The 17043-nt window shown below is 44.3% G+C and overlaps 1 protein-coding gene across 2 annotated transcripts in view; it reads right to left on the reverse strand.

Annotated features, from left to right (window-relative positions):
* ITPR2 (inositol 1,4,5-trisphosphate receptor type 2) overlaps positions 1-16113 on the reverse strand; it is a 242393-nt gene extending 226280 nt beyond the window's left edge. For both annotated transcript variants that reach the window (XM_085049080.1, XM_085049079.1), the window contains exon 1: positions 15833-16113. In XM_085049080.1, coding sequence (XP_084905206.1) covers positions 15833-15924 — 92 coding nt within the window. In that variant the 5' untranslated portion in view covers positions 15925-16113. The remainder of the gene's footprint in view (positions 1-15832) is intronic.
* Between the last annotated feature and the right edge of the window lie 930 nt (positions 16114-17043).

The following is a 17043-nucleotide window of genomic DNA, read 5'->3' on the forward strand; positions in this document are numbered from 1 at the left end:
AGACATCAGAAATTAACTGCTCTCTTGTGATACATAAAGATAGAAACAGATATTGGTTAAGCCTAAATATTATCATATTTCTTAGAAAAATTGAAGCAGAGACAAGGATTTATTCCACTGCATGTCTATGCTGCTTGCTGCTCTAGTAACTTAAAAGGACTACAAATTATTCCTGTGCCTCACAATGTGCTGATCATCTGGCTGGTCTGCAGCTTTGTGTCAGCAATTATGTGAGTTGGACGTGAGCTTGAGCCTTTGTTCTTTCTTTTTTCCAACCTTTAATCTGAAAAGGTTTTAGAACATGTTTTTGTTTATTTTTACCTTTCAAGCTTAATTCTTTTCTTAGGAAAAAAGAACCAAAAATAACTATTTGTTTGTGTTTAAAGCTCTGTGTTTATACAATAGAAAAGCTTGTATCTCACTTGTCATCCTGAAATAAGAAAAAAGTATCACAGCACTTAACTCAGCAAAGTTCTGTTAAGTTCCTGCCAAATAATTTTGTAGAGATCTTGTCATAGCTGTAGAGCAGACTTTCAATGGCATTTAAATCAGATATTCAGCTGACCTTCTCTGGCAACACAGTGCCCAGAAAACAGCTGACCAGCAAGCGCTCATTTCTCCATCTGCAAGGGATGGCACCAATATCCCACTTCCCCTCCTCCCAGCACACTGTAGCCAAGCTGGAAGAAGTAAAACGAGACTTCACAGCATTCCCTGCAATCCCCTCTGGGCAAGACCCATCAGAAAGCAGCTGCTTCCACAGCAGGGCTAATACGAATCAGAAATCCAGGCACATGGAATTTCATCTGGACACCCAGGTGACGGTTCAAGGTGGGAACAGCAGCCTCCAAAGAGAAAATCCCTTACCTCCAGGACACAAAGAGCCACTAGCCAGCTGGGGCAGCGCAGGAGTCCTGTCCCTTGCCTCTCCTTGGAGAGTTTGGCCTTTACAGAAAGGATCTCACTCTATTTGCATCTATACTATTAAAATTAACGTGCCAGTCCCTTCCAGGCAATCCTCAGTTCCTTCACATTCACTGTCTGTCCCAAAAGATCCTACCTTCACTCTGGGTGGTGGAGTCTTCATATTCCTGAGATAAACCCCTAATCTGAGCAAGGATCAGAGCATCTCCCCCTCCTGCAAACTGACAGGAAACCAAAACTCACTGGAAACCAAAACTCATTGGCATCCCCAAGACTCAGAATTGCTTCATTTTTCAAAGTCCCCTAGAAGCAGAAACTGTGCATAAGATTGACTGTTTAGTGATAACAGATCTGGTGATCTTCAGTTTGAGCTGTGGGGACCCTTCACTGCTCAAATTTTCCCTTTGACATTCTGCCACCAACCACACAAGCTGTGGCAGAAGGAGTGTGTCAGGGGTGCAAAAGGCTTCCTGCAGGGTGCCACTACCAGCACAAACCACTTGCTTGGGATGCCAGAGCTCAGTACCAGAGACAAAATGAGCTTCCAGTTCCTCCACAGCTGACACAGGAGGTGACAAACCACAGTGAACCACCTCAGCCTGCACAGCCCCCAGACTGGGACCAAATACCATGTAGAAAGAGCTACCAACATACTTCACAGTGCACAGGAAAATCCTCCTCCCTCTCCTCTTCAACTAGACTAGATAACCTACATCTCATTTCATTCACAATGATTCAGTCCCTTTTTGTATGGAGGAGGACTGAGTACTCACAGATGGTACATAAGGTCCACCTTGTAAAACAGATCCATATTTCTTTTGGCTGCAGAAGTCAGGGGAAAAAAGCTGCCTGTTTTTTAACAGAAAAAAGGAGCGCCTTCAACAATCCTTAAAAATCAGGTACTCACATTTGATCCCTCAATCTACTAGCACATAAAAGCACCCAAAACCCATCAAAACACAGAAATTCTAAAGCTCCTCCAATGGGTAACATCATCCACCAACACAGATACCCTCAGCCAAGGTGCAGAAACCACTCTGACAGCATTTGAAGATACCTGGAGACATTTCATCACTCAAGCAAGCCTGTAAATACAATATCTCCGTTATTCTCTGAGGACTGAAGTCACTGAAAAGAGGAGCTGACAAGATATTTTCAGTCCTTTCAGGCTAAAGGGACAAAATTCCTCTAGTTCTTCTATGACCTCTGCTAAACTGAGATAATAGATGAAAAGCAGCTATGGAAAAAATGCTTTATTTCACCTCAGCTTGCTGGAAATCTTTATTCTTGATATGGACATGAACTTGGTCTTCTTATTTTACGCATTTGTCACTACAAGGGTAGATGATTTTAACACATGTATTTCAACTACCTAGAAAAAGGAGGTACAAAGGGCAATTGGGACTGAATTCTCCTTGATTCATTGTCTCACTCACATCCAGTCAACCCCTGGATTTCATAAGCTCTCCTGTAAAATTACATCCAAGAGATGTTCATGTTACCAAACAGGCTCGGACAAGCTTTTCCAGCCTAGTGTTTGATCTTCTACACAGTCCACATCAACCCAAAATTTCTTTATAATACAGAGATTTGCTTTATATTGAAACAAAATAACTTCTGGAGTAATTAATATTCTCATCCACTGCTGTTTTAAATTCCTCAAAAGCAGTTGGACACAGTGCCTTAATTTCCTTGAATCTATAGAATAAGAAATTGAGGGTAGAAGTCCATAATGACCCTTTCTACCCCCACCCATCAGGCTGTGGTCACACTGAGATAGGGTGCCTTTTGTGGGAGCTTACAGTCTCAGAGACTTAGCAAAATACTTGGAATTCCAAATTATCCTTTGATCTGTAGATAGTTTACTCTTGTTTCTACATCTACAAAAGTCATTCAGCCAACTTTCCCCTATTTGCAGTGCCCTTTGGTGCCTGACTTTACAAGCACCAGGTGATTTTGTGAAATAAATCATGGCTATGTCAGTGGACAGTCATAACTACCAATTCTCTGGCACAAAAAAACCTTCATCCACACACTTCAAGGATGCCCCCATAAAGACACTGTTGAGTCAGGGCTGTCTCTCTTCTATCTGCCTTGCCAACATCACATTTCCTGCACCATTTTCCACTTCCTGCTTACACGTCACTAAATCATACAATTTTCAAATCAGCCATGACTCTTCCAGCATCCCCAGTTTCAGCAGTTTCAAAGCCATGATACAATTTCTGAATAAATATAACCACCTGTGTACCACCTCATTTCTAAATTCCAAGCTTGCCTGGTGAGATCAGGAAACCTAGATCTGGCCATTCTGAGGGGATGCTACACTTTCAGATGCTTGCAAGAGCCTAAATGGTCTCTTGAGAAAGCTTTTGGCTGCTCTGAAGTCTGTTCCAGGAACAATACATTCATCAGATGAGTGATTCAGGAGGGTTTTGCACCTTATTCAAAAGGTTTTTCTAAGTTATGAGAAGGAAAGGAAAAGCAATGCCTTTTTCAGCAGTCAATCCTTGAAATAATTACTCCATCTTCTGCCTAAGGCAATATCTACAAGTAGTCTCCAAAGAGTTGCTTTGGGTGAAGCATCAAGGTGACCCTCATGCTCCCAGATCTGGAAAGCACAGCCCTATTAATTCCTACAGCTAAATGTGTGAGCTGCTCTTGAGATGCCTCAGCAAGGTACTGACCATGTACTTCTTCCCCAGGGAAATTAAAATGAAAACATCTGAACCTCTAAGCACCAAGAGGAGTTCTCCCAAAAGAGGTCAAAAAATTCTATCCTACTTTGTCACCTGCTCAGCTCCCCTTTGCTTTCTCATACCTATGTTTCCACAGCTGAATAGCTGATCTGCAAGGTCATTTCTAAAGTCAAGTATGCTGAGGCTCAAACACAAAGCAATCCAAAGCTTCCCTCACCTCTATTTTGTGGAAAAATAGATCAGAGCAAATATATTTTTTACCAGCTCAGTGACCCCACCCTGCTGTTTAAGAGTGGCTTTATTTGCTGCTCATTTCCCAGACTTGGCCAGACAGTTTTTAATTGCTGCCCATAAACGGTTTCACTTTCACCTGCTAATTATCACTCAAAGTGTCACTAGGAAACCTCTTTGCTCTGACTCCTACTGATGCACCCAGCTCTTTTTCCAGATGGCATTTTCCATTATTGCTTTAATTCCACCCCCAAGGCTTCCAGTTCTCTCTGGTCTCATTTGATGGTGCATATTGTCTTCTGTGATTGCTTCTTGCACCATGGCTCCACATGAATGCCAGTCACAAATTTCCACTTTGGAAGTTGGATCCATCCCATGATATCAGATTATTGCTAGTCAGAAGCAATTATGTCAATTCTGGAGACTTAAAAGCTGATTCTGCCATGAAGAAAAGTTTGAGATGGTGTCAGGTATTTTCTTCATTGTTCATTTGGAAATAGTTTTATTTAATCATAGAATCATTTAAGTTGGAAAATACCTCTAAGAGTCCAACAAGTCCAAGTTTTGTGAATTCCCCTTTTCCTGAACACAGTACATATCAAACAGCAGGAGTTTCTTTGATAGCAGTTTTCAGAAAGAATAGTGCTCAGTGGCACACTCATTTCGTTGCCCTTGGGCCAACATATCAGATTTTCTCTTCTATGACTGATGTTTTTGTCTTGTGTTCTCTGTTCTCTCTCAGACCTGTACACCTTGCCCTGATGATGCTGAATGTCTTGCTAAGAAATTTCTTGGGTAACACAGGTCAGCTTTTACTCAGTTTTACCAAGTGTAAGTGCTTTGAGTGGTGACTCCTATTGCTCCAGTTATCAGGTTACAGAAAGGATGCAGGATTTTCTCCCTCACCTCCATTATGGATTAAGAACTTTAATTACACTTACCAGTGTCAATGAGCTTCACCCCAAGGGGTGAGCATAACAATAATGCCAGCAAGTGTCAAACTCTCTTCAGCACACCTTTTTCTTGAAATGATAAATTCTGCATCTTTAGACACATAAAATAAAACAACACAACCTTTGACATGTGGAAACTTTAATGAACTAACTAGCATGGTCCCAACCGGCTTACTGCCAGGTTTACTGCAAGATAAACCAATATAAAATAATTGATGCATTGAACAGCTCACCAGATCAATTCTTACAAAAAGAGCACTGGCCCAGAACTTGGAGTCTTTGGTTGTATGCCACAGTTTGTCAACAACCTTGCTCAAATCACCCCTCTGCTTGTGTCCCTCAATCCAGTGTTTCCATTTAAACATACTTTAGATCCATGATTGAAAACTCCAACCAACGCTGTCCCACTTCCAGCTCTGCCCAAGGAAAACAGTTCCATTAAGAGCAGCCTAATCACAGGGAACAGTTTAATCCAACATAGAACGAAATGGATCAGATGAAATGAGAGTTTGACTCCACCAGCCTCGTGCACAGCACAGCCTCAAGTAAGCTGTTATAACCAAACTTTATATGCCATGGGTTTACTATATACTAGATATTACAGGGGGAAGGGGTGTGGGACATTTATTGGTCCTTACATTCAGTGGCAGAAAAACCTGTTCAACTACAAAAGTTAATACAGACAAGACTTAATTGCCTGCCAGGTCCTGACCTTGTTTTGTTTCTGCAAGAGAAGCCACTGAGAACACAAACTGAGCAGACCTCTAATGCAGACCCTGCGGCTGCCCAGGGTCCACAGCAGTGCCCCCTGTGCCAGGGGTCTGCCTCTGAGGAAAAGAATATACAGTATTATAGAATGGCCTGGACTGGAAGGGTCCTTAAAAAGCATCTAATTCCAACCCCCTGCCATGGGCAGGGACATCTTCCAGCAGACCTGAGCCACATCCAGCCTGGCCTGGGACACTGCCAGGGATCCAGGGGCAGCCACAGCTTCTCTGGGCAACCTGTGCCAGGGCCTCAGCACCCTCACAGGGAACAATTCCTTCCCAATATCCCATCTAAACCTCCTCTCAGTGCGAAGCCATTCCCCCTTGTCCTGTCACTCCAGGCCCTTGTAAAAAATCTCACCCTCTTTTCTGTAGGCTCACTTCAGGCTGAACAATCCCAATTCTCTCAGGCTTTCCTCACGGGAGAGATGCTCCTCCCCTTTAATCAGCTTGGCCAGCCTGACACAAATAAATTGTTACCTCCTCACCACCAAAGAAAAAAATCATTAATATCTCTGTACATTATTTTGTACTTTTATGATTTAAAGGCAAGGATATTCTTTATAAATAAAATGCTACAATGATATGTAAGGATATCTACAGAGATACCTGAAAATCTCATTTGAAACTTGGATTTCCTGTATTTAGTGAAGTAATCAGCTTTACTCTTCTCCCAGCAACACTAAAATCCAAAATACCTATACATCAGTTCAGGACTTAGGAAACGTGTTTGACAGTAAAGTTTGACTTACTAAATTCTGTCTTCAACCTGGGAAGCATTAGAGATGTCATCCTACCTGCTTTATATATCAGCAAGCCTGATGTAAAACCTCATTTTAGTCCATTGAAATTCCACAAACCTGTCCACTAAACCCTGACTTTTCAGCTCTCTGTAAAGAGCCAAGCTCACTGGTCACTGTCAAATTTGGAACAGGAGTTCACGGATTGGCACCCTCACAAGTGCCAGACAGCAAAGCAAGGACAGTACATTCAGCTGAAACTGAGATCACCTTAGCAAAACCTGATCACTTGAAAAACTGCCCAAAATATCAGACAAAACACTACTAACAGGCAGCTAGCCTTTTTCACTGCGTACACTTTGCTGTTTGTTTTTTTAAATGAAGGATATTTTTAAAAAAACCCACCAAACTTTCTAGGTAGGCTTTAAACTTTTATTCTTTGATCAGAAGAATAACACTTGCTCAGTGATGCATTTCAACGTTTTTCAGCATTCACAGCTGAACAAAGATCTGCTCTCAGTGTTTTCAAAAGTGATATCCACTCTTCCCTAATACATTAATTTTGTTTCCTTTCTTTAGTTGTTTTTTCTGAACAATAAAAGGATATTAGCCAGCTTGAAAAGGCAGCTGAGAACATTTTAGCAAAGCACACCACTATTTCTGTTATCTGGAACAACTGGGGAGCCTGTCAGGAATTTAAGCCCAGCTAAATTTAAAACAAAATCAACAAGGTCACGCAAAAAGTGCTGCTTGGGGTCTCAAACACTCACATACCATTAGTTATCACCCCCTACCTGCAAAACATATGCTCTGATTTTAAGTTAATGGAAGAAAATTACTTCTAAACTCAGGGCATTTCTCACATTTCACTGTGACCATTCTGGTTTTCAAGCTTTTCTCCATACCCACAAGGGAGAAAGCTGATGATATCCAAAAGTAATAGAACTGTGGGAGTTGGGATTTTACAAATAAAGTCAGGTATTGCAAGATTCAGGACAAAACTACACTGCTCACATCTAACTTTGCTGCCCTCTAAAGCTGCCTAGTCAAATTTTCCACATCACAGTGCTCAACATGACACAACTACACAGAATTTACCCTTAAGAACTGGGTTGCTGTCTCTTAACTGTGGGAAGCAGGTATAAAAATGTGGGGCTTGCTATGAGTTTAAGCAGTTGTTTCCCTGATTCTGTGACTGCTTTCAGCTTTCAGCTGCCCCTGCAGCACTGATTAACTTGTGTGTGTCAAGTGCAGGGAATAAAAAAGCTGTTTGAAATTCAAACAAGCCTCAAAAAGAAAATCAAGATAAGAAGCCCGAGCACTGGATCACAACAAGTTTCTGTATTTTGAGATTCATACAAAGAGGCTCATTTCAGGGTTTGTTTGTTGATTTTCCTTTTAAATGACATTGGTTTTTATCAGCCAGAGGTCAAAGAACAAAAACTTGACTACTGCGTTAATATCATACAGAAAACAGCTGCAGTAACCTTAACTTAGTGTTAAATCACAGAATCCCAGAACAAGCTGAGTTGGGAGGGACCCACAGTGGTAACAACCACACTTAGATATGCTCTTCCAGCCTCCTCCTGCCAATTATTTTCATATAAATTCCAGCCCTATACCTTCACTCATGCAGCAGCAACGACCTAAAGGGACATTTCAAATGAATTGCCCAAACTTCATCATATAAGAAGATTATCAACTACCAGAATTTGTTATATATAATTTTTGTTGTTGCAAAAAGTACCACAGACAATCTTAAGGTGTGATTTCTTTCTGAGGAATTGACATTTTACCTCAGACATTCTCTTGGAGAAGGTGATATAAAATGTGCATTTTCTTGAACAAAGCCAAAACCCTCAGAACAAAAAAACAAAGTGTTTGAAACCATCCTAGCCTTAGTACAGACCTCAACCATTTGAAATATCAGAGTAAAAAGTGGCAATGACAAGCTGACTTCTTCCCTTTGAAAAGAACGAAGTTTGTCAGTAGCTTTCAGAGCTATTTTCTCTCAGCAAGGGACTGCAGATCTCTTGGCAACTGTCCAGCTCCTGTTCCTCTTCAGCCCCACTTCCCTTCTAACACTTGCTCTGCTCGTTTTTCATCCTAAATTCATCAACACACCTCTCTTCCTCCTCTTCGTCATCCAGCAAGGGAGTACTGGATTGTTTTCCTCACGTTCTTTTCTGCAGCCCATAGCCCACACTTCAGGGTCCTCTTTCCTTTATTACTAAGCAATCAATAAGAACTGTTTTTAAATCAAATGCTTTGGACAATGCTTTGTTTCTATTCAGCAGCAATCAAACCATCCAAACGAATGAGGATAAGAGGCAGACAGAGATTCAGGCACAGAAAGAATTACAAAACCAGCACTAGAGCAACAGAACCATTCCTGACACAACCTTTTGGCTACCACCGCCAAACCAGCACCTCAAAACCTCAAGCAGTACTTAGTATCAGACATGAATAAGTACATTTTAACCCTGGGGTTTTTTTCCTTTAATTCTGTTTCCAAAACTTTTACCTTGCAAGAATGTAAATTCTTTGTTTAAGTTTGTTTCCTATTTGAAGTGAACTGAGACACTAAAACCAGAAATAATTTTTCCTCCTCCCGAATTGGGAACTCAAAGCAGCTGGACAACTGAACCTCTGCTGTGACCTCCCCAGGAAAAGAATCTGGAAATCCTGGGAATTGGGATTCACCTCCCACACAGATGCAGGTCAGGTCAAGGGCTCAGTGTCAGCAGAGATGAGAAGCTGCCCCTGCCAGGTAAGAACTGCTGCCCTCCAGCAAGAGGCAGGTTCCACAACAGCCCACAAAGTCATAGGGTGAAATCCTTCCTCAACTTACACTTGTCAAACCTGGGCAAAATTCCAAAGGGGCAGAAAAAGACAAGCCCTCCCTGCTGGAGAAGTGGGGCTGGAGACAGTACTGCAGCTCAGGAAGACTCGTGACACACATTTGCAAGACCCTTGGGGATTTTTTAAAGAACGGGAATAACATGGGGTTTGGTTTGGTGGTTGGTTTGTTTGCTGGGGGATTTTTTCTGCTTATCTCGTTCTCAGAAAGGCCATTTTACTTGAAACTTTCCACACCAAAACATTCAGCTCTAGGCATCTACCTTGGGTCCAAAATGTCAAGGTTAAGCATCCTAAACAGCAAAAACCTGGTGTCAGAAGTGTCTACACATCTACATAGTGGTGGAACTGCTGGTTCAACTAATTAGATGGAATCAGATTTACAAGTAACAAATAGAAGTTTAAAAGGGTCAGTCATAAGGGGGATTATGTCCTTAACAGAATTAAAATATGCATCTCTGATCAAGAGATCAGGCACAGACAAGGTAAAAAGTAAAACCCTGAACTACTGTTCATTTTCTTCAATTTTTACACAAATATCCCCAACCAAGTATACCAAAGTGATGGACCTTCACCTGTCTCCCTTTCATACACAAAGCAACAGACCATTCAAAGCAAGCAACAGACCATTCAAACCAGACTTTCAAGTGCAGAGGACACAGGTTTGTGCTGTTGCCCAACAAACAGGCTCAGGCTTCAGCCGAGCAGCACCGGCAGTGGAGGGTGCCAAAGACCTCACCGTGCTGTAAAACACCAGCTGAGCAAAGGTCCACCTGCCCCTTGGGGAACAATTTTCCAGGCTGAGGAAGTCAAAGATTGATCTGACTTCTTCCTCTGCAGTAGTTTTAAAATAGGAAGTAACTGTGGTTTCTAGTGACACCAAGAGCCACATCAAGGGGGTCTAGTTAATCCCCCCGATATGTAAAAAGAAGGTAAAAAAAAAAAATCCAGTCACACAGGTAAAGCTCTTCTCTCTTTCCTGACTATTCCCCACATCACCCAAAGCCCAGCTGAGAACCACAGAAGCTGTATGTCCTGGCTCAATTCAAAAGAACTCTTACTTCCAGTTACCACCACACAGCTTATGGGCAAGCTCACTTCTAATTTAATCAATCAGTTCTTTCCCTAACCCCCATTTTCTCACCAATTCTGTTTGATAATGAGCCCTTTGAACCAAGGATATTACATTTTAGCATCCAGCCTCATAAATCATACAGCTGTAATTAAGTCTAATGTTATGTTCCCTCACAGCCAGGTTGTGCTCTGTGTACGAATAAAACTTCTGAAACAAACCAACTTCCCCCGGGGCTCATGACTTGCTGCACTCCCCTAAGGCTGCTTTGTGGAAAGCTTTGTCTCATTGTTTATTTAAAGATGGCACTGCTGTTAGAGTGTTTGAAACAAGCATCAAAACAAGGCTGCTCTAAACGGCAGAGCTGGAGCGGTGCCTAATTGCTAGTGTGAGTGGATAATTACAGAGGATATAAGCTTTGATATATGGATTGAATCGCAAAGCATGAGAGATACAGAGGTGTGTTTATGTGCCTACATCTCCACTTACATGGCATTTATTGTAAGATCAATGAAAGTAGTTAATAATGCATCTAATATAGCTTATGCTGAAAGTTATCACAGAGAAGTTATCACAGAAAAGAAATACACCATGTAGCTAAGAAGTGTACATTACCACATATTCTAAGCAGCTGCAGAATTCAGACCAGGGCTCTTGCATTAAAAAGAGAACATATTCCTGAAAATGGCAATCCTACACAGTATTTTTTTAAAAATTCAGAATCACACAATCAAAACTGTCAAGTTTCATTGGTTCTATCAGTCTAGAGGATAAAGCACCTCAGAAACAAAACACACAAGTACTTTTTCCCACAAAAAAAGCTGAAATTTATATTCCCTTCTCTCTTTTAGGTATTATTTGATTCTCTATGTGTCAGAATCAAATTATGAGTAATTCTAGTTATGCCACTCTCACTTTCTTCAGGCTTTTTATTCTCTCCTGACTAATTACCTTTTTCCAGCTGGCACATGAAAGAAAAATTTGCTATTAATTAAAGGAAGGATACTCTGTTCCTTAACCACAGCTTACACTTGCAGACAGCAGGAAAGAAAGGTTAAAAAAATGAGTGTACTGATGAAAACACTACATTGCTGTCTTGTAAGTATCATCAGGCACTACATCTTTTCTCTTAGCACCTGAAGCCACCAAGATGACATATTTTAGCCTTTGTTATACTTGCGGTATTTTGATTTATGCTGCTCCTTAAGCACTTTCTACTTAATCTTGTCTCTTCACAGAGTATGATAGACTCAACCTCTGTGTGAAGTCCAAGTGCAATAAGACAACTAATTCACAAAAACCCAGTGAAGAAGCCTGAACAAATCAGTGATATTTCAAGTAAGAAAGTTCCAGCAAGCACTTCCACAAATTAAGGAAGTTTTTCAAGAAAAATCAACATTAAATGCAAGGAAATGAGTCCAAAACACTTTACAACGTAATTTTTTGCTGCTAATTAGAAGTAAGCCTCAGCACTCCTCGTCATCCAGGGCCATCTATCATGGAGCAGGCGGGTGCTGCTGCATGCTCCATTAATTATGTTCCATGAGATCTCTCATTGCACATTTATGGAGGTGAGACAGGAATGCAGCTCCCCATGGTGACTAACAGGCCCATCGTCAGACTTTCCTACAGCTGATCCTGGCCCTTGTCGTTCCTTACTTTTTTTTTCCACCTCTCCAATTGAGAATATTTTCTTCCCCTCATGGTACTGATAGGTGATTAATGCAGTTTTAATTCCCAGCATGCATCACTGAGAGCATTCACAGCCAAAATACTGGGAAAGGTGGTCTCAACACCAGCCTAGGAAAACATGAGATCACTGGATGCACTGCCTAGCCTTGCCACACAACTCCTGTGGGATGTAAGACCAGCTGTGCTGAAGCCAAAACACACTAAAAGCTAAAGAAATAAAGGAAAGCCCTACAGTATTAGCACAGTTCAATAATCCCAATGGATGTAAATGGCTTTTCCCAAGCATTTCCTTGACTATCAGCTTACACACCCAAAAGCATTCTCATTTTTAAAAAGGGAGGAGGGCAGGTAGGAAATTCAGAGAGCCTTGAGGTTGGAAAAGCCAGACTACACATCATTAGCACCTCAATGCAGCATCCAAACCCAGAGTAAGCCCAAAGCCAAGCAGGAAAAAAGAGTAGGGAATTGCTTGGGCTCTCAGTCCCTCAGGAATCCAAAGGTCTGCTGTAGCCAATGGAGAATGCTGAGGCCTAAAACCCTTTTCTGTACCATTACCCAGAGAGGCTCCTCTCCATGTGGCATCCACAGCCTGGAACAACACCCTGGAGACAGGTGGTTACACCTCTTCCTCTTCTATAACAAGCAAAATTGCTCTCTTTTAAAATATAGACCCAGGAGCAAGAATTGGAGCAGCAGAGCCCAACTTCCCTGTCCCCAGCACACCCTACAGCACTAACCCTAGATGCAGAAGAGAGGTTCAGTTTCCTCTTCTAACTAAGAGGGATCAGATCTGAATGCAGAGGCCTCATGCTCACATCCAACAGCTGTTTATAGCAATGAAACCGTTCAGAGACAAGGAGGTTAAGAACTCAGGTTTCTTCCAGCTCCAAGAAGTGCTGCAGGCCTTTGGGACCCACTTACAAAATGTTGTTCCAGCAATTCTAAAATGCTCTTTGTAGAGGGAGGTGTGGAAGGCACTCCTGCCCTCACCTAGCACCTCTCAACATGCTCAGCTGGCCACAGGGCACAGATCCTCTGTCTCCTAAAAAGAGGTAGTTTACACCTCCTAAACCACACCAGAGGAAGATTTCCACACTCAGGTTATAATAGATATTAACCTGACCCAGCACACAATCTGGACAGCTCAGCTACATCTTCCTCTCAGCTTTAAGTTTTCTGGGAACATGGAGCATGTGAATATTTCTGCACTAGCAAATGAAGAAAAAATACTCCAAAATTCATGAAAATGCCTATGCTTAGAAATCCCCCTCAAAACTCATGTGTCAACCTGGATCAACCCTTCAAGAAGTCATGTCCACTGACGTGACAGACTTGCCCTGCTTGGAGAGGTGCTGTGCACTTCTTTATCTTATTTATAGAATGGTCTTGTTCACACTTGGCTTAAGAAACAATAAGCTTTGACAGCTTAAAATAAACAGGACCCTCTCCCTGCTGCAGAGTCACTAGACCTGATCTGGATTTCAAGTTTTTGAAATAGCATGAGACTCACCAATGGGCCCAACAGTGTAAGAGACAGTTGCTGGGTAAGATAACCTTTCAGAGCAGCATCCTGAGCAATCCAAGCAAGAGAAATTAAACAAGGATTCACATCAGTCAAATGAAGCAAGCAGGCCATCATTCCAAATCCTACCCCACTCTGTCCTTGCCAGCTAGAGGCATCTCTGGAAGGTGAGGCCTCCTCTTTCCAGAGGTTTGCAGAGAACCTGCAGGAAGGCAGGAGGTGGAGAAGTTCAGCAATAGTTGCACACCAGAAGTGCAGCTGGCCAAGTTTTTTCCCTGAATACAAGGAATTTTTCTGCCTCTTGTGTTGCTGCAACCAGTCCAAAGGCAGCAATTGCAATAGCTGGCACAGATAACGTCACTTGGCATCACAACTTTGAATTTCAGTCCAAGCTCTTGTACCACCAGCAGAGGGGTCAGCATTCCCATTGAGTAGACATGGGAGTTTTCCATTGGTGGCTTCAAGTTTCCCAGAGCTCCTCCACTCCAGCCTCCTGGTTCAGCAGCTGCCTTTTCAGTGCCAGGAAGCAGGGCAAAAAAAGCTGTACTGAAAAGCCAACAGAGGTACATCAGCATTCCTGAGCTCCTGTCTCATCCCAGGTAGTTTTCTTGAGCTGGGTTTTCTGGCTAAAAGAGCCTTGGAGAGAAAGTTGGCTCGAGCTCACTTGCTTCTTCTAGTAAAGAGCTCCCATGTGCCCTAGGCACGCTTGGATCTTGGCTTCTCATCTATAAAACTGGGAGTAAATGTCCTGCCTTAACTCAGAGGGATCAGGGGAGGATCAGCACTCTGAATACTGTGGCAGAGTGATGCCAACACATACTCAAGTGACAGTCCCAGTCACAGCAGGAACATCTCTGCCACGAGCAGGTGTTCTCAGAGAGGAGGAACACAATGAAAAGCAAAAGCACGGCATACTCAGCTTCCTCCGGATAACAGAACCCAGCGATGAGACACAACAACACAACCAACCAGCAACAGACTGTGCCAGCAAAAAGGAAGTGCAGGGGTGAACAAGAATAAGAAACAATATCCAGCAATTAACAGCTGCAGAAAGCAAAAGTTTTCAGACAGGATTTAAAGTTGTAAGAGTCAGCAAAACAAAAGATGTGAGACAACATGGGGAGTCACGGACAGACGAGGCGCCAAATTAACAAACAGAGGAACAAACCATGGAAAAACACTTGTCAACAGATCAAAAGAGCGAACAGCAAGGATTAGATGCAATAATAAGATTTTTTAAAATATAAAGGACCTTGAACATCAGCTCTTTTCCAGTAACAGCAGCACACCAAGTTAACTTAGACATTCATTGTTTGCATTTTAATACCGACAGTCCTCCCATCGCAGGGATCCCAGAACACAGGGAGCCTAACACAAGCACAGGAGTGATACTCAGGCACACATTAACTTGCCTTAGCATGTATCACTTTTACTCCGAGGGTCCCACTAATGTTTAAGCAGATATTTACTTGAGTTTGAACTGTCTTGCCAATCGTGTCACTTAAAACCATGCAGCGAAGGAGTTGTTTCCAGTGACAAAGGTTTCAGGACACGCTTGCTTTGGATGTGCCACAAAGTCACTGAAATTACTGCAGCTCTCCTACAAACATCAGAGGGAACGACTGCACCCTCGGGACATCTAACTGGAACCAAACTACAGGATAGTTTTAATGAATGTATCCACGTAAAGAAATGTATCAGAGTATCCGTGTCATCCTTCGCCGAGGCTTTCCCTCCTGGATTCCCAAAGGGTGATTTAATGTGGTCACTGTTAATAAAACACTGAAACAAGCACTGGTTCAGTGCAGTAACCACAGCTAAGGTAAATCTTTTCACCCCGCAAAGAGAAAGCTCACGGGAAAAGCATCCCCATGAAGCTACACATCTGATCACAAGGATCTGATCACTGACAACCAGATTGTGCCGGACACAAACCAAAAATAAAGGGATTCACATTTAACGAGCTGATTACGACGATGAGCAAGAAAGGAAAGAGTTTTGCCCTCCATGTCTTTGTCAAACGCTCTCAGACGGGCAATTAAAACAAATTAATCAATTAATTAAAAGGTCAGCTATCCACAATCCCCGTACGAAGGCGTTTGGCTAGGGCGGAGAGCGGGGTCTGGTGCTGCGGTCGGGGCTGGAGCGGGGGCGCAGCCCCGGCAGGAGCCGAGTGGGCATCCCGGGAGCCGCCGCCGCCACCGGGCCCCTCTCGGGAACTTCTCTCATCCCTTGCCGCTCCCCATCACTTCCTACTTTCCCCGCTCCGCCGAGCAGGGCGCGCTGCCGCCCCTTCCTGTGCCGCTGCCGCCGGCGCTGCCCGCGGGCCGGCTCCGCTCCGAGCGCACGGCTCCGGGCCCCGGCCCCACTCACCCCAGCGTGCTGATGAACCCGTTGACGGAGCCCTCCGCGTACAGGGACACGATGTCCCCGATGTACAGAAAGCTGGACATTTTCTCAGACATTCTGGCTCATTTTCCAGCTGGGTTTCGCGCTCCTCCCCTTCGTGGTGGAAAAAAAAAAAATTTAAAATAAAATCAACCCAAATGCCAGCGATCAGTGGGGAGGCCGGGGTCTGAGGCGGGCAGGGGGCTGAGCGCGGCCCCTGAAGCGCGGTGAGGGCTGACAGGAGCGCGGTGCTTGGCTCTGCACGGCCCGGCCCCCGCCCGCCCCCCGCGCCTCCGCCCCTGCCCGCCCCTGCCCGCCCCGCCCCGTTCCACCGCCCCGGGCACGGAGCGAGCCCTCCGACCGGGAGCGAGCCCTCGGACAGGCACCGAGCCCCCGGGCAAGGACCGAACCCTCAGACAGAGCACCGAGCCCTCAGACAGGGCTCCGAGCCCCCGGGCAAGGAGCGAGCCCTCAGACAGGGCATCGAGCCTTCAGACAGGCACCGAGCCCCCGGGCCGGCTGCCCCTCCTTCCCCGACCGCCGTGAGGTGCTGCGGTCCTCACGGTGTATTTTTCCAGTGCTTTCCCGCCGAAAGCCGCGGGACAGCGGGTGAGGGGCGCAGAGCCGGCGGCGGGAGGCGTGAGGGGACGGCGAGCCTTCCCCACAGCAGGACTCTCCGCTGAGAGAGGATGCTTGGTGTGGTCGCCCTCTATTTTATGACTTTCAGACTTCAGGAACCACAACGCCTTTAATGAATGTTTTGAATCAGAAGCAAACCGTGCTGCAGTGCTGTGCAGGACTTCACAGAATGACAGGAGGGGTCAGGGTGGAAGGGGCCACGGTGGGTCAGCTCTGCCACCTCGCTACTCCAGCAGGGCCATCCCAGAGCACACGGCACAGGATTGTGTCCAGACAGCTCTGCAATATCCCCGGTTAGGAGACTCCACACCCTCTCCGGGCAATCTGGAAGAAGTTCCTCCCCCTGTGCAGGTGGAAGCTCCTGGGCTCAGTCCCTGGCGTTCCTCTGGTGCCATTGCTGGGCCCTGCTCTGACCCTCCCTGCACAGGGACACCCAGGGCTGAGGCTGCTCTCAGCTGGGCATCCTCTCACCCCCAACAGCACACATTACCCCAAGAAAATTCCCACCAATGTAACGACAAAAAAACCCACCCTCAGTGTAGAGGGCACTCTGGGAG

This window comes from Lichenostomus cassidix, chromosome 1Aa (assembly GCF_008360975.1).
Source record: "Lichenostomus cassidix isolate B80296 chromosome 1Aa, HeHo_3.0, whole genome shotgun sequence".
Lineage (NCBI taxonomy): Eukaryota > Metazoa > Chordata > Aves > Passeriformes > Meliphagidae > Lichenostomus > Lichenostomus cassidix.